This window comes from Neurospora hispaniola (genome assembly GCF_033458365.1).
Source record: "Neurospora hispaniola strain FGSC 10403 chromosome Unknown B0T23scaffold_6, whole genome shotgun sequence".
In the NCBI taxonomy this organism is placed as follows: Eukaryota; Fungi; Ascomycota; class Sordariomycetes; order Sordariales; family Sordariaceae; genus Neurospora; species Neurospora hispaniola.
Genome location: NW_026944411.1, coordinates 3,027,492 through 3,054,320, shown reverse-complemented (window position 1 = coordinate 3,054,320; position 26,829 = coordinate 3,027,492). Strand labels below are relative to the sequence as shown.

At 51.1% G+C, this 26,829-nt stretch overlaps 9 protein-coding genes across 9 annotated transcripts; 6 read left to right on the top strand and 3 right to left on the bottom strand.

Moving 5' to 3' along the window:
• Positions 1-403: 403 nt before the first annotated feature.
• On the top strand, positions 404-2,176 carry B0T23DRAFT_385569 (uncharacterized protein). Its single transcript, XM_062837546.1, has 3 exons — positions 404-697; positions 806-1,106; positions 1,213-2,176. The coding sequence occupies exons 1-3, from the start codon at positions 496-498 to the stop codon at positions 1,835-1,837; spliced, it is 1,128 nt and encodes a 375-aa protein (XP_062691189.1). The 5' UTR covers positions 404-495; the 3' UTR covers positions 1,838-2,176.
• Positions 2,177-4,830: 2,654 nt separating this feature from the next.
• Positions 4,831-6,053, top strand: B0T23DRAFT_202581 (uncharacterized protein). The gene is made up of 3 exons (XM_062833410.1): positions 4,831-4,954; positions 5,123-5,231; positions 5,359-6,053. The coding sequence occupies exons 2-3, from the start codon at positions 5,178-5,180 to the stop codon at positions 5,896-5,898; spliced, it is 594 nt and encodes a 197-aa protein (XP_062691188.1). The 5' UTR covers positions 4,831-4,954; positions 5,123-5,177; the 3' UTR covers positions 5,899-6,053.
• A 412-nt stretch (positions 6,054-6,465) lies between these two features.
• On the bottom strand, positions 6,466-7,497 carry B0T23DRAFT_202599 (uncharacterized protein). The gene is made up of 2 exons (XM_062833411.1): positions 7,297-7,497; positions 6,466-7,177 (listed from the first exon to the last, which is right to left on the bottom strand). Exons 1-2 carry the CDS (start codon positions 7,396-7,398, stop codon positions 6,752-6,754), a joined length of 528 nt encoding a protein of 175 aa, XP_062691187.1. The 5' UTR covers positions 7,399-7,497; the 3' UTR covers positions 6,466-6,751.
• A 1,313-nt stretch (positions 7,498-8,810) lies between these two features.
• Positions 8,811-10,025, top strand: B0T23DRAFT_406640 (mitochondrial phosphate carrier protein 2; the record flags this gene model as incomplete). Its single annotated transcript, XM_062839124.1, has 2 exons — positions 8,811-9,089; positions 9,156-10,025. 2 exons carry the CDS (start codon positions 8,811-8,813, stop codon positions 10,023-10,025), a joined length of 1,149 nt encoding a protein of 382 aa, XP_062691186.1.
• A 1,117-nt stretch (positions 10,026-11,142) lies between these two features.
• Positions 11,143-15,257, top strand: B0T23DRAFT_398002 (uncharacterized protein; the record flags this gene model as incomplete). Its single annotated transcript, XM_062838330.1, has 2 exons — positions 11,143-12,539; positions 12,620-15,257. The coding sequence occupies 2 exons, from the start codon at positions 11,143-11,145 to the stop codon at positions 15,255-15,257; spliced, it is 4,035 nt and encodes a 1,344-aa protein (XP_062691185.1).
• Positions 15,258-16,503: 1,246 nt separating this feature from the next.
• Positions 16,504-17,554, bottom strand: B0T23DRAFT_398001 (uncharacterized protein; the record flags this gene model as incomplete). Its single annotated transcript, XM_062838329.1, has 3 exons — positions 16,504-16,704; positions 17,076-17,438; positions 17,507-17,554. The coding sequence occupies 3 exons, from the start codon at positions 17,552-17,554 to the stop codon at positions 16,504-16,506; spliced, it is 612 nt and encodes a 203-aa protein (XP_062691184.1).
• Positions 17,555-18,498: 944 nt separating this feature from the next.
• On the bottom strand, positions 18,499-21,042 carry B0T23DRAFT_406639 (uncharacterized protein; the record flags this gene model as incomplete). Its single annotated transcript, XM_062839122.1, has 2 exons — positions 18,499-18,758; positions 18,882-21,042. 2 exons carry the CDS (start codon positions 21,040-21,042, stop codon positions 18,499-18,501), a joined length of 2,421 nt encoding a protein of 806 aa, XP_062691183.1.
• Positions 21,043-22,636: 1,594 nt separating this feature from the next.
• Positions 22,637-23,681, top strand: B0T23DRAFT_430933 (Mob1/phocein; the record flags this gene model as incomplete). The annotated part of the gene is made up of 3 exons (XM_062840281.1): positions 22,637-22,904; positions 22,968-23,079; positions 23,150-23,681. 3 exons carry the CDS (start codon positions 22,637-22,639, stop codon positions 23,679-23,681), a joined length of 912 nt encoding a protein of 303 aa, XP_062691182.1.
• Positions 23,682-25,043: 1,362 nt separating this feature from the next.
• B0T23DRAFT_430932 (protein arginine N-methyltransferase 1) lies at positions 25,044-26,470 on the top strand (the record flags this gene model as incomplete). The annotated part of the gene is made up of 5 exons (XM_062840280.1): positions 25,044-25,129; positions 25,215-25,228; positions 25,282-25,471; positions 25,588-25,919; positions 25,992-26,470. 5 exons carry the CDS (start codon positions 25,044-25,046, stop codon positions 26,468-26,470), a joined length of 1,101 nt encoding a protein of 366 aa, XP_062691181.1.
• Between the last annotated feature and the right edge of the window lie 359 nt (positions 26,471-26,829).

The window sequence follows — 26,829 nt, the reverse complement described above, 5'->3', positions numbered from 1 at the left end:
TTTCGCCTCCACGCCAGGATCACCCCCCCTCATTCTCGGCTGTCACTGGGAAACTCTGTTTGTGCGGTTCGCCAATCGTTCCCAAGACATTTCCTTCCCAGCAGGGGTTTCCCGACAAACCAATATCAGGGGAACAAACCACCAACTCGATTCTCCTCTGCTCTTCCTATACAACGCCTTACTTCCTCGTCTATATAGAGGCATTGCGTGTTTTGGGAGGAAGATAATCGTAATCTACAAAAGACACACGGCGTAGCCAGCGAGCGAAGTGGTCCAGCACATTCACATCGGCACACCGGCAACCGAGGCCAATTTTCGCGACCCCGCGCATTGAAGTGGCCCCCCGCTCATTTCAGGAGCCAACAGGGACCAAGCGACTAGAAGCGAAGCATCTCCCCCAACAACAACAACAACAACAACACACACACGCATTCGCAACCCGAGGAGCAAACACACACTCCGAACCAAACACCCCACGTAAGCACGACAAACAAGATGGCCGAAAAACCGTCGGTCCTCATCATCGGTGGTCTCGGCTACATTGGCCGTTTCCTCGCCCTTCACATTCACAAGAACAACCTCGCTTCCGAAGTGCGCATTGTCGACAAGGTCCTGCCCCAGCTTGCCTGGCTGGCGCCCGAGTTTGAGGAAGCGTGCGCGGGACCCAAGTTCATGCAGGCGGATGCGAGCAGAGAGCGTACGTCTCCGACCCCTCCTTGGGGATTTCACCATCCCCCCTTGCTTCCACGTTTGCGTATGACACTTTGAGCGCGAAAGTGACTAACACATGCGCGCGCATATACAGAGTCTCTTCAGAGGATATTTGACCGATCTAACGGAAAGCAATGGGACTACGTCTTCAACTGCGGCGGTGAGACGCGCTACTCACAGGAAGAGGAGGTGTACAAGCTGCGCTCGCTCGAGCTGTCGTTAGCCGTGGGAAGAGAAGCCGCCAAGCGGGGCGTCAAGTGCTTCATCGAGCTGAGCACGGGAATGGTCTATAAGCCGGACTCGGCGCCTAGTAAGGAGCAGGACAAGCTGAAGCCATGGAGCAAGATTGCCGTTTTCAAGCTGCAGGCCGAGGAGGAGTTGGCCAAGATTCCAGGGTACGTTTTTTTCGGACTTATTGACTCACCTGTTGACCCACCTACCCACTACTTCGTCGTGTATGCGCATTATTCGCTGACAACATCCTTTTCTCTTTTCATCCAGACTCAACCTCGCTATCGTCCGTCTCTCCCACGTGTACGGCCCGTACGCGTCGCAATGGGTCGCGACCGCCCTCTGCATGGCGCGCGTCTACCAAGCCCTCGGGTCCGAGATGAAGTGGCTCTGGACCAAGAACCTCTGCACCAACACGGTGCACATTCACGACGTGACGCGCGCCCTCTGGCAGGTGGCCGAATGGTACGCGGCCGGTAAGGCCAATTGGGACGCGGCCAAGATGGGCCCCACCCCGACCTTTAACGTGGTCGACAAGGGCCGCACGACGCAGGGCATCATGGCGGACCTGATCGGCGACGTGTTCGGCATCAAGACGGGCTTCCAAGGTACCATCATCTCCAACTTTGCCAAGATCCACCTGCACGACGTGGTGGAGGACGTCAACGACGAGCTGCTGGGCCCTTGGGCGGGTCTGCTCGAGGACGCGGGGATAACGAAGCCGGGACCCCTGACCCCTTTTATGGAGGCGGAGCTGCTCAAGGATACCGACCTCAGCATGGATGGTTCACGGCTGGAGGAGCTACTCGGGTTCAAGTATGAGAAACCCCAGATCAACAAGGAGCTGTTGCAGGAGGTTATCGAGAGCTACAAGCGCATGAAGTGGTGGCCTTAGACATCACCGGACGGACGAAAAAAGGGGGGGTACAAAACACAATTGGAACATGTTTAAAAATCTTGCCGGAGTTTATCATGTCTTTTTTTTCATTCTTCATTCTTTTGGTCGATTTCGGTTGGTCTGGTCGTTCGGGGGTTCAGGTCGCGATGCGTTATGAGCCTTTTTTTGGTTGGTTGGTTGGTTGGCTGGTTGGTCGGTCGGAGGATAGGATTTAGCATGAAAGAGAGGAAGGGAAAAAGAAGGAGAAAGGAGTTGAAACTGAAATTACCGTCGTCATCGTCGTCGTCATCATCGTCGTCATTGTCGCCGTCGTCGTCATCATCATCATCATCATCATTATATTTCTAGGGCAAAGGCTGAAGCCTCCCAGGAAGAAGCTGTTGTTGCCAGTTGCTGGACTATGGTATGGGTTATTGTACTATTAGGATATCCTTTTTTTAATAAGTGTCTGTTGTTGTTGTCCTTGGTGGAGATACTAGACCGGGTCTTTACTTCTTCTTGGGCGGTGGTGGTGAGTGATGGAGGTCGGGGCTGGGTGCTGGAGACTTGGAACGAGACAGAGAGGGGGGGTTTTAAATAGAAAGACTCAATACACAAGGAAGCTCATGACAATGAACTCAACCATTGGACGTGTTGACGCAGTGTTGGTAGTCGCCTTCGTAATGGATGACAATGATATTTGCTAGAGGTAGGGAGCGCTCATGTTGGCATTGCCTCATGTTGGTGGTGGTGAAAGAAACACTCCAAATCCAACACGAAAATCCCCCAACAATGGATACAATATTAAGTTGGTCGGTAAGTTTCAGTTAGTAGTGTATGTGACGGTCAAACAGCGGAAAGAGTTTCGAAACGGAAAAGAAAGAAAGAAAGAACAAGCAACACCAACGATGGAAGGCAACGCCAACACCAACTGAACATACTTATCGAACTTGTATTTTATTTCAATGATCTTTTCAACGCCAAAGATGCACCATTCAACTTGCGCGTCCACTCCTGCTGGTTTTGTGGCCTTGAGCTCCAGTCCCACGGTACAGCATTCCATTCGCCGCCAACTCTAAAGTCTAAAGTGATGACTTTCAGAGACAACGGTTTGATTCGTGACTTTCTCTAGATACATACACACACTACGGAACGTGAATCTGATGCCAATCTTGGGGGGAGTTGCCATCCCGGTGACGGAGTCTCCTCGATTTAGTTATGTGGCTCCACAGTTGCCCCAGAGGGGACCAAACCACAGTCGCTTTACTACCTACTCGAGTAGACTAACCGGCGATTGAAACGAATTCACATGTCACGAGAAAGACCTATACCGCGGAGCGTGAGGATTGCTTAGTTAGTACTTGGAGCTAAGCTCATAGTGTGGCGTAGATGGTTGGGGAATAGCTCAAGAATAAGTAGCTCAGGAGTAGGTAGCTTGGGAGTCAAGGGGTCAAGGGGTTAAGGGGGGGGGGGGGGGGGGGGTAAGCTATCTACATACATATACTATCTCTATGATACAGTGTAGTGTATGGGGGTAGAGGGGTCTAATTACCCCGCATCTACCTTTTGGTTGTATCCTTTTGCAACGATCAGTGAGAGAGTTAACGCGACTGTTATTCATTTTCCAATTGTCCAACGATTTTTGACGTAAAACTCTGTAAATATCTGAGACGTTCCGGAATCGTATATAAGCAGGATTGTTTTCTTCTCGAGTGATTTGTGGGTAAGTTCGTTGCAGTGCGCTAGGTCTGCCTTTTCCAAGCTCCCGGACCAGCACTGCAGTCACATCGCATATCATGTCAGGACAGCATGTTCCACATCGCAACAACCTACGGGCGCGTCATCGCATTCATGTCTTCAGGGCAAGGCTTGCGAGTCAATTGAAGACGACCTAGTGACCGGTATTGACTTCATTTGAAGACTACTCACTGATGACTGACTAAGTAGTTCTAGGCCACGATTTCCACCGAGTCCTTGTAGTCTTGTTGCTCAATGAATTGATTAAGGTATCGAGACCATGCGTGCGAGGTGCCCGAGGGGATGTGCTGCGTAATAAACCGAACTAAAGACCTGAGCGCCGAGAGACCCCCACCCTTGAATCAAACCCTAGACATACCCCCCTCCCCCTGAGCTGAAAGGGGATCCCCCGCACGCCCGCTCGCTCGACAAAAGAAGCATCCCAAAAAAAAAAGACAAGTCGCGACGTCACTGTTGTCGCTTGCTGGGATGATGCTCGCTGCGGGGGAGAGAACTGAACTGTGAAAACTGAACCGAAACTGCTTGCCTCGAGCCACTGTGAGGATGGCCAGACCATGGGTGCAGCGCCATATTCCCATATTTGCGCTGAACTTTCATCAGACTGCACTGCTTGCCTCATCCATTGGAATTGTACAGAGGTGGGAAAAGTCCTACGATCTTGCATTTGCGCTTGCGACGAGTCGGATGAGATCCGCATCTGTCAAGTGTTGGATGAGGCCGGCTGGCTGGCTGCGACCTGCAACCTGTCATTCCTTCTGTGTGCGACAGGACGGGCAGATTAAGTGGGTGGGATGGAAGATTGGGGGAGCACCTCAGCCCGCGCATAATGGATGTATGTGGAAGCCAGCCGTTTGCCTCGGTCGGGACCGATCCCGATGGAGCTCGTGAAAGTCGCTTTTTGGAGGTTCATCTGGTACCTACCACAATGGGTATTAGATGCGCTTTACTTTCAGTGATCAGGTACCGCCGAGAAAGCTTGGAGCGGTTCCTTGTGATGTGATGGTCCAAGGTTCCCGGGGAGGGATCCATTCCTATCGATGTCCTGCCAAACATATCCATGTCCATCATTGTGTGTCTGTCAAGCATGGTCCTCGCTGGCTGCATGCCCGTTGCGAGCTGTGATGAATGATGCACCCCACTTTCGGCCGTGTGGTTAGGCGGGTGGTGGGTGTGGATGTTTTGGGTCTGATGTTAATGAAACGTACCTACATATGCTACTGCTGTACATGTGAGCTTACTAGTAGGAGGTATAAGATCAATGACGACCCTGGGTTTTTCTTCATCGAAGCTCTTTTTGTATTTCTCTCCTTTTACACTTTTCTTCTGAAACTGTCAAGTGCTGGACCAACTACGTGCATATTATATACCCATCCATCTGTAAGTACTTACCACTATCACGATAATCACCGTTGGATCCGATGCTCTCGTGCTGGAGAAACCGCCCAGTTGCGCCGTGTCAACAAGCCAGCTACAATTCCGCGAAATCCGCGATTCAGAAATATAAAGAAGGCAACCCGTCGCTAACTATCATCTTCCCTCTCCCAGTCTTCCACAGCTCATCTTTTCCCCCAAAACAAACAACCAAACAAAACCATACAAAATGGCCGCTCCCGCGAACAAGACCATCGGAGACCTCTCCGGCAAGTGGGTTATGGTACGTTCTTTCTTTCCTCGCTGCCCTCTCTCTCTCACACACATTCACCAGTCTATCCAGTCTATCTATCTATCAGCACACCTCACTCACTCACTAACCACCCTTTCTCAAAAAAAAAAAAAAACAGAACAAATCCCTCTCCTCCGACGTCGACCCGGGCCTCAAGCTCCAAAACATGAGCTACCTCACCCGCAAACTCATCACCTCCGTCACCCTCACCCTCGACATCAAGCAATTCTCCGCTCCGCCCTCTCCTCCCGCCGACGCCGACTCCGCGCCCGCCGTCATCCACATTGAGATCGACCAGACTGGCACCGGCGGCATGAAGGGCACTTCGGAAAAGCGGTGCCTCGACAACGTCTTTCGCGACCACAAGGACTGGCTGTTTGGGCACGTCAAGGGGCAGACGCGCTGGGTCAGCAGCGCCGAAGAAGTCGAGGACGCCTTTTTGAAGAGCGGCTGGCTCGAGGGCGAGGAGGAGAAGACGGGTCCCAATGGCGAGACGCACGTCTTGTCGTATGTGGAGAGTTATACGGATGGATGGACGGCGACGCAGGTGTGGGGGTTCAAGACGATTGAGGGCGAGCGGAGGCATGTGCGGAATGTGGTGATTGCCAAGGGAAGCGAGAGGGTGGAGTTGCAGTTGATTTATGATTACCTTTCTTAAATGTCCCAATGGGGGATACTTGTTGTGTTGACAGTGGTCATTGAGGTGTGTATTGATACCTAGCTAGACGATTTGGGGAATTCTACGGGTTTGAAAGCAATGTCTATCGAGTTTTGTGCTTTAAGCGTGGAGTGGTGACTATTTTGGGGTGATTGATGGTGATGCTCATGGTGGTAATCGGCATGGAGGAGAAATTCGGGGAACTTGGCGGAGTGGGACATCTTCATGAACCTGGTCCGGAAAAGACAGGTCTCTTTCGGCTCACTATCTAGGCAAGACATTGGAAGTGAAGAAATAAACTTTTGGCGGCGGTCTTTTGGCACATGTTATTCTTGTGACCTGACTCATGTTTTTGTGTTCATATGGGGCGTTGAAACATCCCCCGTCTTGTGTCGAGACGGTCAGATTGTTTACCAAGCGGAGCTCTGATGATTACTTGTATACTTCGAGTTGGTTTCCCCGTTAGCGTGTGCCCGCCAAAAACTCTCTTCTTCAGTGGGAAGCTCTGAGGGGATTCTCAGGCCCGACTGTATCTCTCCCCTGACAGCTTATGCGGTCATAACCATTGCTGGTTCCATGTTGAATGCTCCTGTGCCCGTACCTTCCCTTGTAGCGATATGATAAACCATCCATCCAAGCCTGAACGCCAATAACAAACCAAACAGAGTCTTTCCTCTAGGTTATCAAGGAACTAACGATTCTCTAAAAGAGCCGCAACTGCACACCTCCCCCGATTGTCGGAGGCTTTCGAGGCTGTGTCTGAGCCGCTGTGGTATTCCGATCCGCGATTCTCCGACATCCGTCTTTTGTTCGTTTCCGTCCTTAACACCCATCCTCCCTCTTCAACATCCCCTTACGCAGGCCTCCTCTTGACAAACTCCTCCAAATCCGCCACCGTCGCCACACCCAGGACGAACCGCCTATTCTCATCCGTGATGACAGCAAAGTCCTGCTTTTGGCCCGCCGTGGCAACGCCGGCGAAGAAGGCCTCGAGCTCCTCCAGGGGTGTCTCCATGGTGATGACCTGGTACTTGGCGGCGTCCTTGCGACGGAAGCGCATCATGGCGGTGCGCACCTCATCTTCGGGCTTAACCTCGCCGCGCTCGAGGCGGGCTTGCAGCTGCGGGATGGAGATGTAGCCGAGCAGGGCGCGGGTCTGCGAGTCGACGATGGTCAGGTGGGTGTAGTCGCGTTCAAAGGCGGAGAGGAGGGCGAGCGAGATGGGGTCCGAGGGGTTGAGGGAGAGGGCGGCGGGAGGGTCGAGGTCTTCTACTGTGGCCTGGGAAAGAGGTTAGTCTTTTGACAGGGGTCAACTAAGTTGATTTTCTTTTGGATTTTGAGTGATGCGGTTGGCTCAACACCAAGTGGCATGTTCACCATGGGAGACAGAATGCTTACCCCGCGATATCTGGAAGCCCATTTCGAGACAAAGGGCTGCTGAAGCTCGGGAATCGAGGGCGATCCTTCTGTAGTCATGGGCTGCGCCATGATATCAGTCATTGTGGTGAAATTGTGTTCAGGTTGGTTGGTAGTGTAGCCCAGGTCGGCAGTGCTCTGTGTCGTCGTCCGAGAAATTCCCGGGTTGTGATTGATCGTTGCTCAATTGACAAGTCTCGAGTCTGGTGAGCCAAAAGGATCCAATGCGCTGAAGAAGGCAGCTAGAACCACTTCTTTGACCAATCAGACATCGTCATCAGAGTTAGTCAGGGCGTTTGGGTCCACCAGGGCCACTCGCTACAGGGCTGCTGTGGACAGTGACAAACAGTGGGTGCACCGGCACTTTCCGTGGGCTGGTCCTTTCTTCCCTTCTGTCAAGAAAATGACTGGATTTTTCTCTGCTCTTTGCTGGAGGTTACTGAAGGTACTTTATATGCTCTCTTCACTTCCTCCAAGTGCTGGAAATCTCTATTCTCTGACCACCTTCTCAGATTTCGTGAGCCATAATACCCAAGAGCCCTTTTCGAACTCTCTTCAGGCTCAAACCCCTATTGTGTGACATTAATTCCATGTCAAAGCTAGGTATTGTAGTCAGGTACCTCTAGTGTACCATGTAGCGCGCTCGCCGGACCAGCACGATAAAGTGTCGTGTAGCGTGTAGGGCGAGATAAGGGAATGCCTAGTGGGCCTTCGATTGGCTGTGATGTCACACTGACCAACGACGTCACCAAAACAATCCGACCTGCCTCGAGCCTGCCTCCATTCAGAGATACCTTAACCATGTACCTCTCTCGCAACTCCAACGCTGCCGCATGACTGGCCAGCTTCTTTCAAATGGATCACGATTGCCCGGTTTTGGACCTTGATGGCTGCCATGATTGACGGACAGCCCAAGCAAGCAAGATATGAGATGGAAGGAGCTTGCCTTTCCCATCCGCGAGCCGGCCTACCCGGGACACACGGAGAATAACAACCACTCTCCAGCTTGACGGGTTTGGATTGTCATTGGATGTTCAGATCAGACCTTCTGCTATTTAACTGATTTGCTTCCATCCATCCAACGAAGTCTTGCTGGACGTTTCCTATCTATCATTGTCGCACAGTACCTTCCATCATCTATTTCATTTCTACGGTTCTCTTCAATCGTCGACATACCACGACTGGCACTAGGTCGCAAACGAATATTCATTTCGAGAGTTGTAAGTGTTTGTCTTTGCTTCAGTTCCGACACTCGGGTTGGTCATCATTTCCCGTGTGTCACGTTGGTCACTACCTAGCTCTCGGCTGTCTCACAATGCTACCGTTGGGTCGTTCCTGTCAGCACTACGAATCCTTCTCGGAACCAGCCCCTCATTCGCCTCGCGAAGCTTTCCGAGTTGTCCTCGTTTGACTTTTCTGGCTGCTTTTCTAACATCTCTCCAGAAATATTATCAGCAGAACCATTCATCACAAACACCTAGAGCACATCTGTCACGATGCCGAGCGTATACCCAGGACTCGATATCCTCCAGAACACGTTTGGTAGTTCATACCAGCCCAAGACCAATGGCGCGACTCCTCTCCAGGCCCGCACCGATCTTTATCCCGCATACTCGATAGTCGACGATGCGAAGAGCAAGGCAAAGAAGCTGAGCGCCGAAGCCGCTCACGAGTTTGACGTTGCCAGCCAAAAGGCCCAGGCCAAGACTGGACACATTGAGCTGTACTCCTCCCAATACTATGCCGCATGCACATTTGGTGGCTTGATGGCCTGTGTAAGTCTATAATACAGTGATATTGCTGTGCGTGCAAGAAAATGGCGGGACTAACTCGTTTTGTAGGGCATCACTCACACTGCGGTAACACCGTTGGATCTTGTCAAGACGAGACGCCAAATCGACTCGAAGCTGTACAAGGGCAACTTCCAAGCTTGGGGTCACATTCTCAGGCACGAAGGTGTTCGCGGCATCTTCACCGGTTGGAGTCCGACCTTCTTTGGTTACTCGGCCCAGGGTGCGTTCAAGTATGGCTGGTATGAGTATTTCAAGAAAAAGTATTCGGATCTCGCTGGTCCCGAAAACGCGCACAAGTACAAGACAGCACTGTACCTGAGCGCGTCCGCCTCGGCAGAATTCTTGGCCGATATTGCGCTCTGCCCCTTCGAGGCCATCAAGGTCCGCATGCAGGGTACCATTCCGTCGCAGTACAAGGGCACCTTTGATGGCTTCAGCCAGATCACGGCCAAGGAAGGCTGGGGCGGTCTCTACAAGGGTCTTTACCCTCTCTGGGGTCGCCAGATCCCTTACACCATGATGAAGTTCGCTTCGTTCGAGACCATTGTTGAGATGATCTACGACCGTCTGCCCGGTGGCAAGAGCGACTACGGCAAGGCTGCCCAGACCGGAGTCTCTTTCGTTGCTGGTTATGCTGCCGGTATTCTCTGCGCCATTGTGTCTCACCCCGCCGATGTCATGGTCAGCAAGCTAAACGCCTACCGCAAGCCCGGTGAGGGAATGGGTGCCGTCACTTCGAGAATCTACAAGGACATTGGTTTCAAGGGTCTCTGGAACGGTCTGCCTGTGAGAATTGTCATGATTGGTACCCTTACCGGTCTGCAGTGGATGATTTATGACTACTTCAAGGTCTTCATGGGTCTCCCTACCACTGGTGGTGCCGCACCCCCCGCGGAGAAGCCCACGCAGCACTCTTGAGCAGCCATATAGAATGAGTGATGATGGTGGAACGGATCAGGGCACCTTGAATGTCGGAGTTTAGCCTGGAGTTACAGATGCGTCTTGTGTGTTTTATGTCCTAGCAGTTGGTTAATGTATTGTTGCGAAAAGCTGCCGTCCAACCACTATTTTGCCCCTCAACATGGCAAGAGTGCTTGATGTTCCCTCTCATTCTGTATTGTTTGCTGGTGGAGCTTGTTGATCCCCTGCAAACTGGAAACCAGCTTGCAAGGGAAGTCGGGGAAGGAACCAGCCGGTTTAATCTCCCTCCTGTCCGTCAACAACCATAATGCCGCAATCATCAACTTCCATTGTCTCCTCTTTTCGTCCTCCTCTCGCTCTCTCAAACTCGATCACACCACGTCTTTCGAACATGCCCAGAAGCCTCATATCATGTCTCCAAAACGCCAGCCCCCGAGTCTGAATTAAACATCGTAGGTGCTAGAAACCTGAAGGATATAACTCAATAAAAAAAGCTAATATTGGTTGTTCCGTCGCCAGATGTGTGATTACCAACGATGAACTTCGACCCCGAGATGCTGCCATTGAACTGCGTCCCACCCACAATACCGCCTGTTCCTACTTCAGCCGGATGATTGTCCAAAACCCATGCAGATGATGATCAATTGAACCATTACCCCTGAGACTTGAGGTAGTGACCAGATGAACATCGATTTGATGTAGTGGTTGCTTCCGGCCTGGGAAATTCACCTTCAGCTGGGTGATTACGAAGAAAACACGGCCCCGGTCATTTTCGGCGAGGCTCCAGCATCCAGGCTCTTACTGGACCGTCGCCATGACAAGCACTGCCTCTCTTTTCCACAACCGAGCTTTATCCTCATTGGATGGGCGCGTGAACGCGAGTGCTGCCCAATGTCGCTCAAGAGGAGAGAACGATTGCCAGTGTCAATGGCTTTTCAACGCTCAAGCTAACTGCAATATTCGGATATCTTCAACTTTTCCGTGGCAAGGTCTAAAGGAAGGTTAATCTATGGACACACCTACTACCCATCAACCCTCCAATCTCTCTCGTCCAACCGGGCGTGACGGCTTTGAAATCGCGATAATATGTGCGCTCCAGGTTGAATTCAACGCCATGTGCCTGCTTGTCGACAATTATTGGGACGAAGATGGCGACCCGTATGGGAAGGCTGAGGGAGATCCGAATTTCTACACAACAGGGCGTATAGGAAAGTGCGATGTCGTTCTTGTTTATCTGCCAAATATGGGCAAAGCAAGCGCCGCCAACGCCGCTTCAAGCCTCCGCTCCAGCTATCCGCGAGTGTCTCTGGCACTTGTGGTGGGTGTCTGCGGCGCGGTCCCCTTCATAGGGCCAAAAAGGGACCAGGTGGTCCTCGGCGATGTCATCATAAGCAAGCTTGTTGTTCAGTATAACCTTGGGAAGGTCCTGCCGGACCGCTTTGCTCGGAAAGATACCGACCATGATCGCCTAGGAAGGCCCAACAAGATTCTCCGCAACATGCTAGCCACGCTAGATACAGATCTACATATCCAACGACTTGAACAACGGGCTGGCAAATTGTTGAACCATCTACTGAAGAAGAACGCGGAGAGACGCAATCGGGGGCGGAGAACCAGATACACCAGCTATCAGTACCCGGGAGTCGCCAACGACCGACTCTTCCTAGCAAACTATCGACACAAGCATGCTCCTAGTCACGGGTGCAAAACATGTGATGCCTGCCATAAGAGTACCGATCCCGTCTGTGAGATGTCCCTACAACGGCCGTGTGAGGAGCTCGGTTGCGACTGGAGTTATCAAGTATCAAGGGAAGGTCAAATGTTCTCAGGTCCGTCCGAGTCTGATCCTGTCAAGTGCTTCCTTGGGGAGATTGGGTCGGGAGACGGCGTCATCCGATCTGGCGAGCACCGTGATCAGATTGCCAAAGAAGCCGGGGTAATCGCTTTTGAGATGGAAGGTGCAGGAGTCTGGGACGAATTGCCATGTATTGTGATCAAAGGCGTCTCTGACTACGCCGATAGCCACAAAAGCAAGGCCTGGCAGAGCTATGCCGCGGCAACGGCGGCATCTGTAGCCAGGGCAGTGCTGGAAAAGTTTATCAACACTGCTAAGGTCTCATTCTCGGGTTCTCTGCAGTCTGTTGGCACGGCTCACGGTGATCGCACCAGTCGCGGAACGGCGTACTACAACACCAACATCGCGTCTTCGGAACAAAGAATCACTATGCCGGAATCTGTGTATAACACCGCCTGTGGAGGGGGGGAGTCTGTGTCTGGTCCGCAGGCCGATAATGGCAGTAACATCAACATGGTATCAAACTATGCTCAGGTTACGGCCAACAACCCGACAAACAATCCTGCACTCAGACCGCCCTTTTCCAATGTCCCATATCGTTCAGACCCTCATCATGTCGACCGCCCAAAGATCATGGAATGGCTTCGGAAAAGACTGTGTCCGCCGCCAACTTCTAGACACAGTCGAGCTGCACTTTTTGGACTTGGCGGCATTGGGTACGTGTGCATGCTCTGTGCAGTCCGATGTCTTAGGGAAACATAGGGCTCGGTTATCAGATGCTAACTCAGTGTTGTAGGAAGTCCAAGCTGGCCATCCGCTACGCCGAAGAGTTCCGTGGGAAACTTCCACAAGCCTACGTTTTTTGGGTGACTGCAGGCAGCAAGGAAAGCTTTGTCCAAGGATTTCGTCGGATTGCTGAAGACCTTCGGCTTCCAGTTCCTTCAAGTTCGGGCAACGATATGCTCAGACGGGTGCGGAGCTGGCTATGTGATAACGAGAACGTACAATGGCTCATTATTCTTGATAACGCGGATGACTACCGCGTGTTCAGGGATCAAAGAACCACTAGTGATGTTCTCCCAGCCATAGACTCGGAAGCGCTTGAGACGTTTTTGCCACAAACAAACAATGGCAGAATCCTAATCACGTCCCGGAGTCAACAAACAGCTGAGATCTTGGCACTCAGCCACGAAGATACTTGCTCTGTCCCCGAAATGGATGAGGATCAGGCGAGACTGTTATTCAGCAACAAGCTTGGTGACTGTGGCGAAAGCGAAGATATCGCACGGAAGGTCGTGCTCGCCCTGAACTGCATCCCTCTTTGCATCTCCCAAGCGGCGGCATATATCCATAAGCTACGGCCTCGGATGACGTGTGCTAAGTACTTGGAGAAGTTCAATGGCAGGAACCTCGTTGCTCTCAGCAGTCGTGACAGCATAGATCGATACAACCTTGATGCAAAAAATTGCGAAGTGGAGAACAAAACCTGGCAGGTCACTTTCAACCAAATACGCGACGAGCGACAGTCCGCTGCTGGTCTGTTGGCTTTGATGAGCTCCTTCCAGCCACAGGGAATTCCCGGATGGGTACTCCAGAAGCACTACAGCGAAATGGACAACGATGACAGCAGCATCGATCTTAGCCACAATGGTGAGGACGAGTTTGAAAATGATCTCATCCTGTTACGGGATTACTCCCTTGTGGCGGTGGCTCAAGATGGAAAATCGTTCCAGATGCACGGCCTTGTACAGTCCTTCACTCGAAGCTGGTTGGAAGCTTCGCATGAGGATCACAAATGGAGGCGCTGTTTTTGGCGACTGATGATCAAAACTTATCCCGAAGCTGAACCAGCAAACTGGCGTGTTTGTGGTGAATTAACGCCTCATGTGGAGCCCTTAGTGAATACAACTGGGCGTCAGCTCGAAGATTCAGACGAAACAATTTGTTTTGTAGAGCTACTCCGCAAAGTCGGGGGGTATAATCATGCCACGGCTATGTACGAGACAGCGTTGAAGATCATCAGCAAAGCCGAGCAACTGGCTACACAAAGGCTGGGCCAGCACCACGAACAAGTCTACAGAATTTTAACCACCAAAGCGATTATATTGGTCAACAGTGGGTCCGCGGCTGTGGTGGCTGCGGCAGAAGAAATAGCTCTTGGAGCATACCGAGGCTTGACCAGCCTTCTCGGCTTGGACAATCCGACTACCCGTTGTGTGGGAGAGATATATGCCCGATCCCTGGTGGCAACTGGAAAGCTAGACGAAGCGCAAGCCATATATGCGGAAATGCTAGAGTCACAGAAGGGTATTTCATCTCCCAATATTGTAGTGTCAAGCGCTACCCTCAACGGGCTTGGGAATATTGCCTACGCAAAAGGCAATTGTAATGAAGCGGAAGAACTCTACCGTCTGGCATACCAGTCCGACTGCGATACACACGGCTTAACATCTCCTCTTACACTCGTCAGTCTGTATTATGTTGCAGTTGTCTTAACGGCACAAGAAAAGTGGGCAGAGGCAGAGCCAAAAATCAATGAAGTAGTGGAGCGAACTAATGAGATATTGGGTCCAGAGCATCCGGATACTCTTTTGGCTTGTAAACTTCAAGCTAGCAGTTTGGTTCATCAGAAGCGATTTGAGGAGGCTGAAAAGATACGCCGCAGGGTATTGGAAGCCCAGAAGAAAATACTCGGTCTCGAGCACCCTACAACAATCCGTACTCTCAGAGGGTATGGTGACGTCTTGGCATTTCAACATAAATGGGGCGAGGCGGAGGGAATCTGTCGGCAACTCGTCGAGACGCAAGAGCGAGTCCTGGGTCCTGAGCACCGTGATACACTCGGGTCGCTCTGCAAACTTGCGCGGATATTAGCCAAATTTGGTCGAGGTGCAAAAGCTAGGAGTATCTTTCGTCAAGTGTGGGAGTTACGGAAAGGGACACTTGGCCCTGAGCATCCTGATACACTTGACAGCTTGAAATGGGTTGGATATCTGAGTGTGAAACTTGGGAAATTCGAGGAAGCAGCCGAAATTCTTCATCAAGTGTTGGAACTACAGAAGCGGGTACTAGGCCCAGAGCACCCCAAAATTCTTGACACCCTTAGTCGCCTTGGATTTGTTACCAGCCGTCTACCGCGCGACGAAGAGGCAGAGAGAGTCTACTATGAACGATGGCAGCTGGCGCAGAGAATTCATGGCCCTACACATCCCGTATCACTCAAGTATCACCTTCGTTTGGGCTCCTGGTTTGAGAGCCGCGCTCGCTATGGGGAAGCGGAGGAGACCTTTCGTCAGGTCATTGAATTGGAAAAACAAGCATCGCCGCCCAGGAACGGAAAAGTGTTGGAAACCATGACTACGATTGCGAGGATTTTAAGAAAACAGGACAAGGATGAGGAGGCAAGAAAGGTGGAAGACGAATGGAACATATAGGTAACTGTAGATGGGAAGGGGTTCAAGGATCTGTTGTCAGAAGGCACCTCGACGTTTGCTGATGAGCAGCGAAGCAACGATGGCGCTTCTGGCTCAGAGAAGTAATGGTTCGATGCGCCCAAGGACGGTAATGCTGCATCTCTTGACGAATGAACCGGACGCTGTTCATATTTGTCTGAGTAGGGGCTACAAGGAAGACGGAGCGGTTGACGTTGCGATCTTTCTTTGTCATTAGTTTGTTTCGCAAACAGTGTGTTCTGTCTCCTCTGGTTTAAAAGTGCAGTATCTACGGTGTTGTCTCTACAGGTCGATGCCCGGTCTCGGAAAGGGAAAAGACACGATCTTGCTTCTCCTAGTACATATATATATATATATATATATAGAAGTGCCCAAATACATACTTTTCGGCACGCTGTGTTTCGTCTCCCTCAATTGCTACCTAGGCACGCCGGCGGGCAAATCACACTTCCAACATCTTTGTTGGGGAGTGATGAGGAAAGACGGAGCACTCTGGGTGCCATGCAGTGTCGTGAGACCAGATCAACTCAATCAATGACACTAGGTCAAAAAGAAAGTCGATCTATAACCACCACCATGGTTTGGCCACTTAAGATTACTCCGAAATGCCTAAAATTCGTTCTCATAATCTATCTGTCTGTTCCGCCATTTCTAGGTCATTGGTTCCTTTCTGACGCATCATCTCATTAGATGCGATTCGAGTTTCCGCTCAGCTGAGGTGTTGGATCACTAACAGTAGCACTGCAAATTGGGCAATAGTTAAGCTAGACATCCATCTCACTCATTGACTTTTCACTTTGGACGGGGGTCACGACGTACCATGACTACCTTGGTCACTCGCCGTTAGTCGACCAGCTATGCGGGGAAGCCAGTTTCAAAAGAAGTCATCCAATTTCTCAGATGGTCAAGACTGTGATGAGATGTGGTTTCACTCCTTGCGAACAATCATTGGAAAGTAATCCCGACTTCTACCGTCTACCACACCATCATCTTCCCTCTTTCTTTTTCATCCTGTCCCTCCCTCTCCTTCGCTTTGCACTCCGACACCCACTCAGCTCCTACCAGCCAGAAAAGAAAAGAAAAAGGGAAAAAAAAGGAAAAAAAAAAAGGAAAGAAAGAAGAAGATAACACACGAACTTTCGACAATTCAGAGCTAGTCAATGCACCACACCACACCACCTACCTATCTACCTCTACATCTACATCCCTTACATCCCCATTCCCACCATCAGCAATTATCATGATCAGACCTAACAATCACACTCCACTGATCCCTCATGTAAACAGCCCCCTTCAGGTACCCACCATTGTTATTAATATTCGCCGGCGTCCCAGTTGACTGTCCTTGAGAATAACATCTTTTCTGGACCTCCTGGGCCGCCCAGGCGATTTCGCCGTAAGAACTGAGTTCTTTTCCGACGCGTGGTGCCTGTTTTACGTTGTGAGTAAGGAAAACGGTAGTATTATGAGTCCACCTAGTCTTCCTCGCCTTCTGAAAAAAGAAAAAGAGGAGAAAAGAAAAAGATACACAAGAAGAAGCCAATTTTTACGTTAAATTCTTTTTAATTTTAATTTTTTTTGTCCAAAAAAAAAGAAAAAAAAAAGAAAAAGGAAGCCGCAGAAAGAAGCAAGGAAGAAGCAAAGAAGAAGCAAAAAAGAAGCAAAGAAAAAGCAAAGAAGTGAATTAGGAGAAGAGAAAAGAGGCCAGATAAAAAACAAGAAATCAAAAAAAAAAAAAAACTAAAAAAAAAAACTCACATCATTACACCAATAAATCGCCGCTGCCCAACTACAGCTCACCCTTCCACAATTCCCTGGGCCCGGTCCGTTGCTCGGCGTCCCCGACACTTCCTTCAAATGCTTCACGCCCGCCGCGACGTACTTGGCTAATGCGTACCCCCACTTGGTGCTGCTGCTGCTGCTGCCGCCGCCAATGTCGCAGTCAACGCGGATGACTTCCCGACTGTTCTTCACCGCGCGGGCTTCGATGATGCCGCCGCCGGCAATGGTGGCTGGGTCTTCTTCTTCTGTGGCGGTGGTTATGTTGAAGGAAGGATGAGGAAGATCGTCTTGGATGGTGTAGTCGGAGGAGGGGATGTCGTAGCTGGAGGGGGTGGGGGAGTTGGAGTTGAAGGTGGGAAACGCGAGGGTGGTGGGGATTGTCTGTTTAGGTTAGGTAGCTGGGTAGGTACCTAGGTAGGTAGGTAGGTAGGTAGGTAGGGATATCATACCTGGAAGATAGCCAGCAACGCTCCGGAGAGAACGAGTGACGAGAACATGGTAATGAGTGTGCGAGGTGGACTCCTCCTCTAGAGACTCAAAATAGATGGACCGGAGCAGGGTGATTGCTGGAGGGTGAAGTGAACGTCTCGAGGAGAAAGAAAAAAAAAAGAAAAAAAAGAGAAAACCTGTCATTTTTGCATCCTCTTGGTCTTATATCACTTTGTGAAGATTTCGAACGTTTCTTTCACAAGTCCCCTTACTCCGCAGACATGGATCCTCGCCGTCGTCAAGCAGGGAACGGTATGGCATGTCGCCGATATCGACAAAGGCGCGGCAGGATTCAAAGCGCGCTTCGTAGCGTTCCGCGTTTGCATCAAAGAACCGGGACACTCTAGCGCAATGGATACATCAACCTCTCAAAGGTATCCCTTAGCGTGCTATATCCCGCGTTCATAAGATTCGTTGCCTTCGCTATTGGGCACCATGCCGATTAAATCGTATGAAACGCTTGGGCGGACTGGAGTTCTTTGGAGTTCGGTTGCTATTGAGCATCTTATGTGTGAGACCTTGGCCTTTGTTGTTGAGCTTGAAGCCGGGTGGGAATGAATGAGATGTATCGTTAACGTGATGGCTGCAAATCTTCCCTCAACAATGATAGTGCAGTAGCTTTTGGTCTTCCTTCCCATCCTTCACTTTTGCCAAATACGGACAAGCAGATGCCTCGGCGTTCCGCACTCCTCTCAAGCAAGGAAAACTAAGGGGCATGTTTGGTATTATACCATATTGTGGGGTTGTAAAACAAAAAGAGGAATGATGAAAACGTCGATAACTTCTTTCTAGCCAATTGAAAGCAGCTCAAGTGCGGCTCAGTAGCCTATGCGGAAAGCACCAGTTGACGTCTCGATTCAAACACGGAACGTACTGGATGATGCTCCCATTCTAGGGTGGTACGGCTTATTCTCCAAGGGATACCAGATAAACACACCGGACAGCCAAAACGTTAACACCATCTTTCCTCTGGTTCGCGCCACTTGACCCCAAGGATCTCAAAAATTCTTCTCTCATCTCTGCCCTCGACCAATTGTCCCTCTGTGACCTTCACTCTGCCACGTCCCCTCATAACCTCCTTGTACAAACCCCTCTGGTTCAACCGCATCCCCTTCTTTGATGCAAGGAGACGCATACTCCGGTTGAAGATATCGTTCCCAGTAAAGTAGATCAATGCGGCGCCGTACTCGGTTTCGGGGACAAGCAGAAAATCTACTCTGCGCCATATCGGACGTGGAGTGCTTGATGAAGCTGACTTGGCAGATCTCCTGGTTATCATCTTGTCGCTTGTGGCTTCGTCTGCCCGTGGCAGCACACAGCAGCCGAGCCATTTACTGCCTGGTCCATCCTTCCCTTTCCGGTTCGCATGTAGAGCCGATAAAGTAGCAACCACACAGCCCTTGTCCGTCAGGACCTTGAGCAGCCGCTCGAAGAAGGGAACCAAGTCGGCTGACGAGGTAGTGTTTTTCTTGGTGATGATGAAATCCACATCCCTCGAGCTCTCCGCTCCACGCCGATAACTACCCCCAATGAGCAACTCGACAGCTGGATCAATCTGTGCTGCCTCTTTCTTGATGTAGTCGCCAATGGCAGTTACCTCGCTTCTCGGAATGCGCGTGTTCAGGTCTTCGTAGTGGTCGACACCAATCCGTTGATTGGGCGTCAAATTTGCTTTCTGCTTCAAGTCATCCAACGTCCTGAAGCCCTGAGAAATCCACTTATTGGCGCGGCCGTTCCCAACATCGTAGATCTTGAGGAACGTTGCGAGAACATGGTCTAGTGATGAGGCTTGGGCGTACTCAAGGCGCCGAAGCGAATCAGTTGTGACGATTTCTTCGATCTTTTCAGCCAGTCTCTTCCCAATGCTGGGGAGATGGTACGCTTCCTCTGCCGTGGTAATTCTAGTATTCTGACGCTTGAGAGTAGCAATTGCTTTACGGTAGGCAGTAGTGCGCCACTGATCAGAAACTCGGCTGTAGTAGTCGCACATTGATTGGAGAACCTCGATTGTCCTGGCATTGGGGTTTTGGGCTTCAGCGGCTTTGTCCTTAGTCCCACCCTTGTTACAGGCAAACCGATCTTCAGATGCGATTCTTTTCTGGGTGGGTCGACGTGTTCGTTGTGAGCGGCGCTGTTGGGTGCGTTCATCTGGGGAGTCCTCCTCTATTTCGGATTCAGATATGAGCTCCTCCTGGCAGGAGATGACTGACTGAGCATCATCCTCTAGAGGACCATCCAAGGGAAGGTCTTTATACTGTTGTAGGAGTTCAATACATCCCGAAAGCTCGTCTTTCGGGTCATCTTCCGGAGAATCGTCTTGACGATGAGGTGATATTTTTGGCAGACTACTTGTTAAGCGAGGACCATCAGAAAGTAGGTTTGGGATGATGGGTGGCCTCGGTTCTGGTATGTAATCATCATCCGCCAAATCTTCAACTATTTGCTCCTCAGCCACAGGTTTAGCGCCCTTCTCTTGTACGTCAATGGACTTGGCCAAAGGGACTGATTCCTCGCTTTGTGACTGGGTTTTATCTTGCGAACTAGGGACCTGCTTTCTCCTTTTTGCTGTCGAGACCTTGACCTGTAGTGACCGATTGGAAATTTGGGATGGTGCATGGGTATCTGTTGCCTGCGCAATTAGTGTCGGTGAAGCTGGATGAGGTCGACCTGCGATGTGATAGCGAGCCTGGTCCGCGTTGAGGATTGTGCGGAACTGAATACAGTCTATGGGATAATCTTCGTTGACAATGACTGGAGCAGATGTTGTAGGGGCAGCTTCTAGAACACTCTGAATATCATGATAGGCCAGACGCTTATCGACAATGACATGAGTAGCTTCTTTCAGAGAGCGAACCCACTTGGCCCCATATTGCTGGGCTCTGGCAATGCGCAGTCGTCGGGCAGGGGCAACGTTGTCGTTGGGAATGTAGAAGAACATGAGAGTGCGGAATATCTGGTCTGTTTCCGGTACAGCTTTTGCCTCGGCTTGGCGTTTTCGTTTCCTCGTCGAAGATGTGCCTGACGGAGATTGTTGATGAGGTGATGAAACCAGTCTTGCAGTTGACGGTATGGGCGACGTCGCACTTTTCTGCAGCAACGGGGGAGCCGGCCGAGCAGAGCTTGTGCTTGGATGTGGTGTTTCTGTTACGACAAGGGAAGTATCTGAGACATTGGGTGTGTCTCTTGTGTTTTTGAGGGCAGTTTTTCGGAGATTCTGCGTTCCTGGGGTGGCTTTGATGATGTCGGCCCGCGATGATGATGTTTTGGCGAGTGGAGTCGAAAGTGTCGCTGCCGGCGGCTGTGTCTGAGGAATTGTTGGGATCTTTGGTTTTGACTTTGGCTTTGGCTTCGTCTTGGAGGAACTGAAGAAGGCTTTGCTTCTTGCGCGATGTTCTTGTTCCTGGGTGTCGAATCTCTCATCATCACTGATGGCCTCACTGAGGGCGTCCAGCACCTCGAAGAAGGCGACCTTTTCTGCGAGTGTTTGGAAGCTCATCTTGATCGGTCAATTGCGGCAGAGCGTTTGGTGTTCGGTTCTGAAATAATTCAGTTGCAACTGAAGCCGGTCAAGATTATGGCGGATAATGTCGGTTGATCATGTCGTCGCTTCCAGGTTTTGACGTCCCTTCTTTGTCCGATTGTGACCTGAGCAAACGGCTGCGGTTGCCTGAATTGGTTGACGGAACCAGCCGACTTGTCCGAACTCGGACCTTGTTAACACAAGATGGAAGGTACGTCCGTAGTGTTGACGTAGCTCCGTAAAGTAGAGGTACCTCTACAGTACCCAGGTAACTCCGCTCAGTGTCGAGCGGCAGTAGTGATTATACATGGCATGGAGAGGCAGGAAATACTGCCCCAAGTGAAGTTGTGCATTACCTACTGTCGTCCAGTCGGGCAGGGATTTTGTTTGGATCGCGCTGACCCCTTGTAGCCGATGTGGAGAAGAAAGTTCTTTGGCCAGGAAACAGGCGCGAAAGTCGAGCGATAGCACGTGGTGGCGCCCGGTCCCGCTACCAATTTCTTGGCTTTTCAGGGGCACGGTGGAGAACTAGTAGGCCGTACTTGTTGACAGCTGCCAAATGGATTATGGACAGTGGCGGTCTGTTTCAACCTCCAATTCGCTGGCCGGGCAGTCGTCACAGCTTCCTCCTTCCCCCTTTTCGTTACAGTTTGGTACACAACGAACAACCTGGAAGACGGGAAACTCAAAACTGAAATCGTCAACTCCCGAATCCGAGTCAGGCCCTGTCCGCTCCCTTGCTTCAAGTCCACTTTGCTTAGGTTTCCTCACACAATTGACCCTGCAGGATAATTCCACCTGGCGACAGCACGCTGCCCGTCATTTCTCTCCATTGTCTAGCGACCCCATCTTCATCACTACTCACCACGCAGTCCACGCTAGCGTACTTTTTTTGCTGCTACAGTAATTCGAGAGCATCCTCAACGTTACTTTAGGTCAATTGACTTTGACCGTTCTGAGTTGTACATCGCTACAGTACCTACTCTGTTCCGGCTTCTTCGCAACTCCAGTCCGACCTCATCGCTCCTTGTTGCAATCACGCACCATCACGTCCTGTCTACCCACTACAGCACCCAAGTTCACTTCCCGTGTAAGTCGGTATCATGTCGAACCTCTTTTCTGGAATGTAGGTACCCGTCCTTTTTTACGTTTCTCTCTCTCATCTCACACGCTTGTCACTTTTGGTTCTCTCCACAACTGGCCTATTGGGCTTTACTTGTGAGAGGCTGCAATCGGATGGTCTTCGGTCATTTATGTTTCTCTGGTTTCTCAGGATCCGTATGTCTCGGTTCTGCTTTCTCATATTTTCAGCCATCACATGTCATTGTTATAGCGTGATGGCTATGACGGTCTTGGTCTCGAGCTAGGTTCCTTTCAGAGTCACCCAGACACAACGGCCGGGCAGCACGCACAGTACATATACCATCACGAGCAATATTACAAACATGTCTTGGATTTGTCGACAGATGCTGACCCAACCAGAAATGCCCGCCTGAGAGGCACGGCAAACAAAACCACGTCAAACAAAACCCCCCAATCACCCGCCACCGACGATGTTCACCATCATCATATGCCCTCACCCAGCAACAATTCCATCTCGAGCCAGAGCTCAGCCAACCTGTCATCCAAGCTGCCGCCACTTCCTGCCTCACCCTCACTATCTCAGTCCATCGGTATGATGGGCACTGGTGAAGAGGCCCTCAACGCCTATCATCTTCCCAGGCCACTGCCACTGTGGCTGAACCCGACTGCCGCCAAGCACATCGTCAAGGGCAACTTTATGACACTCAGCGCTAGGCCCAAGACGGTGGAGCAGGGCGAGTGGATTGCTCATCAAGGTAATTCATGATCCTTGTCTGTGACTGTCACACGTTATCGTGTCCACTGACATCATCATGTAGTGGTTGAGCATTACCGCAACTTGTGGAACTTTGTCAGAGTTGTATACGAGAAGGAAGAGGATGGAAAGTCGATTTGCAACTCCACTACCTGCCCCAGGATGTCCGCTGGAACGTAAGAACGGAAACCCCCAATGCCCATGTCGAAGCACCTCAAGGATCTGTTTTAACAGAAATGGGCACAGGAACCACTCGTACACGTGGCTAAACAGCCGCTTCGAGCCCATTGAGCTCCCAGCATATGAGTACATTACTCTGATGCAGCGGTGGATTTCGGGCAAGATTGACGATACCAAGATCTTCCCCACCGAGGCGTCGGGGGTCTCGTTTGCGCATAACCCTCAGATTACCACAACAGCACTTTTGACGGGTCCTGACGACTGGATCGGCAAGCGCAGCGGATTCCCCAAGGAGTTTTTCAACATCTGCCAGACCATCTTCCTCCAGATGTTCCGTGTCTACGCTCACCTTTACTGGGCCCACTTCACGGAGCCCTTCTACCATTTGAACTTGGAGAAGCAACTCAACAGCTGTTTCAGCCATTTTGTGCTGACAGCTACCGCCCTCGATATGCTCAAGCCGGCCGAGCTTGAGCCAATGCAGCCGCTGATTGATCTCTGGGCCGCCAACGGCACCTTCCCACCGGAATCCAAGGCTTATGAGTACGCCAATTTGAAGGTTGGCACTCGCCTGATGCAGATGGCAGGCCTGGCTTAATTAGGGAAGCATGAAAACAAGGGGATGTAATGGGGGAAAAAACAGATCATGTCATGATGAGGCTTATCAACATGTGGAGTTTTCTAATCTATCTCGGGTATGTTGGGTTACTCTAGAGGATAGATAATGGCCATGTGTGCATTGAACGGGAGTCTGATGTGGCAGGCAAGAAAAGTGAGGGATGAGGAGACTAATACCAAGACAAAAAGTATTACTTTATATACCTGGGCGAGATAGCATGGGTTTGTTGAAGAAAAACGACTTGTCCTTATGAGGATGTTGACTCGAGATGGCAAGGGGCAGTCGGAACTTTTAGTCCCAGAGTGTTCGAAAGAAAGTTGAGAACTGATGGTGATGGCCCATGGATTATGGATCTGAACGGCGTTCGTTGCGAGGGAAATACCAGCTCTGTACGACACGATACCCTTCAAGAAAGTATTCAACTTCCAGAAACCTGAATTACTACCTGCCTGTACATAGGTATCTAAGTCCATTCAGCAACCTCGATACCTCACATATCCAAACCCACGTTGGGGTTACACCTGATGCCGTCAAATACATGGGAGCACGGGCTAGACCTAGCGCCAAAGTGGCAAGCACCAGGGGAGGGGGCCAGTGAGGTGGAGTGCTCCAAAAAGGGTCCAAAAGGGCCCATCAACGGCCCAGACTGCCAAGACCGAGCTAGGCACGCCAGATCCAAAAGGGGACAAGCCTGGAGATTGGACGGCGTCGCGGGGGCAAGAGATCGGATAATGCGATAAAGCGGATTCAGTTGCAGTCCACATGTTCGGGGGCCCGGCGCGCAGGCTGTACCTACCTATGGAGGTAAGGTTGTGCCAGACGTGCCTGTCAGTGCCTGGGCTGCGCGGATGTCGGACAGCCCTGTGCGCGTGTAAGTGCCAGGTGAGGTGTCGGGTCCAGTGTGGGTGACGACTCGGGCGCTCTTGCGGGCAGGCGGGAAAGCCCCAGGACCCCACCCCACCCAGGAACTGCCTCCCTCTCCATCCATCTCTGGAGCCCAGCACAACCTAAGTAGAAGTGGGGTATCGATCTGATTTGGCAACCCAATCTCTGACGGGGCCAGGCAAAAAGTTGAGGCAAGGAAAGGCCATGCTGGACCCGTCTGGGCAATTGCCATTGCGGCAGACGAAGAAAACTTCACAAGCATCAGGCTCCCCTTCGAACCTGCCTCTCCATCCTCCTTCCCACTTTTTATCTCCATCGCTGAGCTGCCCTGCAAATTTTCCAGCTTTACATCTTCCTCTTCTCTGATTCCTTTTGGTTTTTTTACACCAATTCATCTTTTATTCCTGTCTGTTTTCCCCAACATAAACAGCATCAACAACAGCAACAACAGTCAAGATGGCGGCCAACGATCAGATGGACATTGAGGTTGCCGAGCAGAAGCTCAAGAGCATGGATCACGCCGAGCAGCACTACTTCAACAGGTACGGACATGACCGTCTCGCCTCTTCTCGTTGATATCCTATGGTGGTAGAGACAGATCAAAGCTAACATGACTGCGTCCTCTAGCTATAACCACCATGGTGAGACACCAGCACCCGCTTATCGCGAGGTCCACGGACTGCGCGCTTCCTAGTTCGCCTCGTGGCCGTTCATAGTCTGGCTGTTGCTAACCTGGATTTGTTGCGCAACAAAGGCATTCACGAGGAGATGTTGAAGGACGAGGTCAGAACCAAGTCGTACATGCACTCTATCGTCCAGAACAAGCACCTTTTTAAGGACAAGATCGTTCTCGATGTCGGTTGCGGTACTGGTATCCTCTCCATGTACGTCCCCATCTCCTGCATCATGCAAACCTGCAGCTCTGGCGCTCCTGGAATGCGCCGAACACTGCAATCCAACAATGGTGAAACAGCCTGCTAACCGTCTTCTCTTCTCACAGGTTTGCCGCTAAGGCCGGCGCCAAGCACGTTATCGGTGTTGACATGTCCACCATCATCTTCAAGGCTCGTGAGATTGTCAAGGTCAACGGCCTCTCCGACAAGATCACCCTGATCCAGGGCAAGATGGAGGAGATCGAGCTTCCCTTCCCCAAGGTTGACATCATCATCTCGGAGTGGATGGGCTATTTCCTCCTCTACGAGTCCATGTTGGACACTGTCCTCTACGCCCGTGACCGTTACCTGGCTCCCGGCGGTCTCATCTTCCCCGACAAGGCTACCATCTTCATTGCTGGTATCGAAGATGGTGACTACAAGGATGAGAAGATTGGCTGTATGTTCCCTGCCCCTGGTTTTTTTGGCTTTTCATTTTGTGAAAAGCTTCCTACTGACACCGGTTTACCAGTCTGGGACAACGTCTACGGATTCGATTACAGCCCTCTCAAGGAGACTGCTCTTTCCGAGCCCCTTGTCGACACTGTTGACGTCAAGACCGTCGTCACTGACCCCGTCAACATCTTGACTCTCGACCTTTACACTTGCACCACTGCCGACCTGGCTTTCAAGTCCAACTTCGAGCTCGTCGCCAGACGCGATGACTTCATCCACGCCCTTGTCGCCTGGTTCGACATTGACTTCACCGCCTGCCACAAGCCCATCCGCTTCTCGACCGGTCCCCACACCCAGTACACTCACTGGAAGCAGACCGTCTTCTACCTCAAGGACGTCCTCACCGTCCAGCAGGGCGAGAAGGTTCAGTGCTCGCTCCACAACCGCCCCAACCAGAAGAACAAGCGTGATCTTGATATCACCATCGATTACAAGTTCGAGAACCAAGACCCCACGAGGCAGGCTGAGGGCAGGTGCTTGTACAAGATGTGCTAGTAAGATATTTGATTGCGGATCTGCTAGACAAAAGTGTCGAATCGACGAGTCAAATGGACGATGCGAGCTGAGAAGCCGCCCCTTGTCCATGAGATCGTCGAAGAGATGTGGTTGAGCTCACAGTATTCACGAAGCTTTTGGGGGTATTGGGAATTGCACGGCGTCTTAAAAGAGAAGGGGTTGCTTTTTAACCTGGGTTTTGTGTTTTTCATATATTTTGCTTTTTACGAACTCACTAGCGGGACCAGGGGTTTTCTTAGATATCCAGCAGCGGAAAGGAAGCGCGCGCGGAAGAAAGAAGAGACATACATATAAGGGAACTCTCTTACTCTGTGATACACAGAGAAAACATGAGTCAA

What these genes read in the sequence shown, in the direction of transcription:
- B0T23DRAFT_385569 (XM_062837546.1), top strand. Translation starts at nt 496, where the DNA reads ATGGCCGAAAAACCGTCGGTCCTCATCATCGGTGGTCTCGGCTACATT. An exon ending in GGCGGATGCGAGCAGAGAGC is followed by an intron (nt 698 to 805) that starts GTACGTCTCCGA and finishes GCGCATATACAG; the next exon opens with AGTCTCTTCAGAGGATATTT. An exon ending in GAGTTGGCCAAGATTCCAGG is followed by an intron (nt 1,107 to 1,212) that starts GTACGTTTTTTT and finishes CTTTTCATCCAG; the next exon opens with ACTCAACCTCGCTATCGTCC.
- B0T23DRAFT_202581 (XM_062833410.1), top strand. Translation starts at nt 5,178, where the DNA reads ATGGCCGCTCCCGCGAACAAGACCATCGGAGACCTCTCCGGCAAGTGG. An exon ending in TCTCCGGCAAGTGGGTTATG is followed by an intron (nt 5,232 to 5,358) that starts GTACGTTCTTTC and finishes AAAAAAAAACAG; the next exon opens with AACAAATCCCTCTCCTCCGA.
- B0T23DRAFT_202599 (XM_062833411.1), bottom strand. Translation starts at nt 7,398, where the DNA reads ATGACTGATATCATGGCGCAGCCCATGACTACAGAAGGATCGCCCTCG. An exon ending in GGGCTTCCAGATATCGCGGG is followed by an intron (nt 7,178 to 7,296) that starts GTAAGCATTCTG and finishes CCTCTTTCCCAG; the next exon opens with GCCACAGTAGAAGACCTCGA.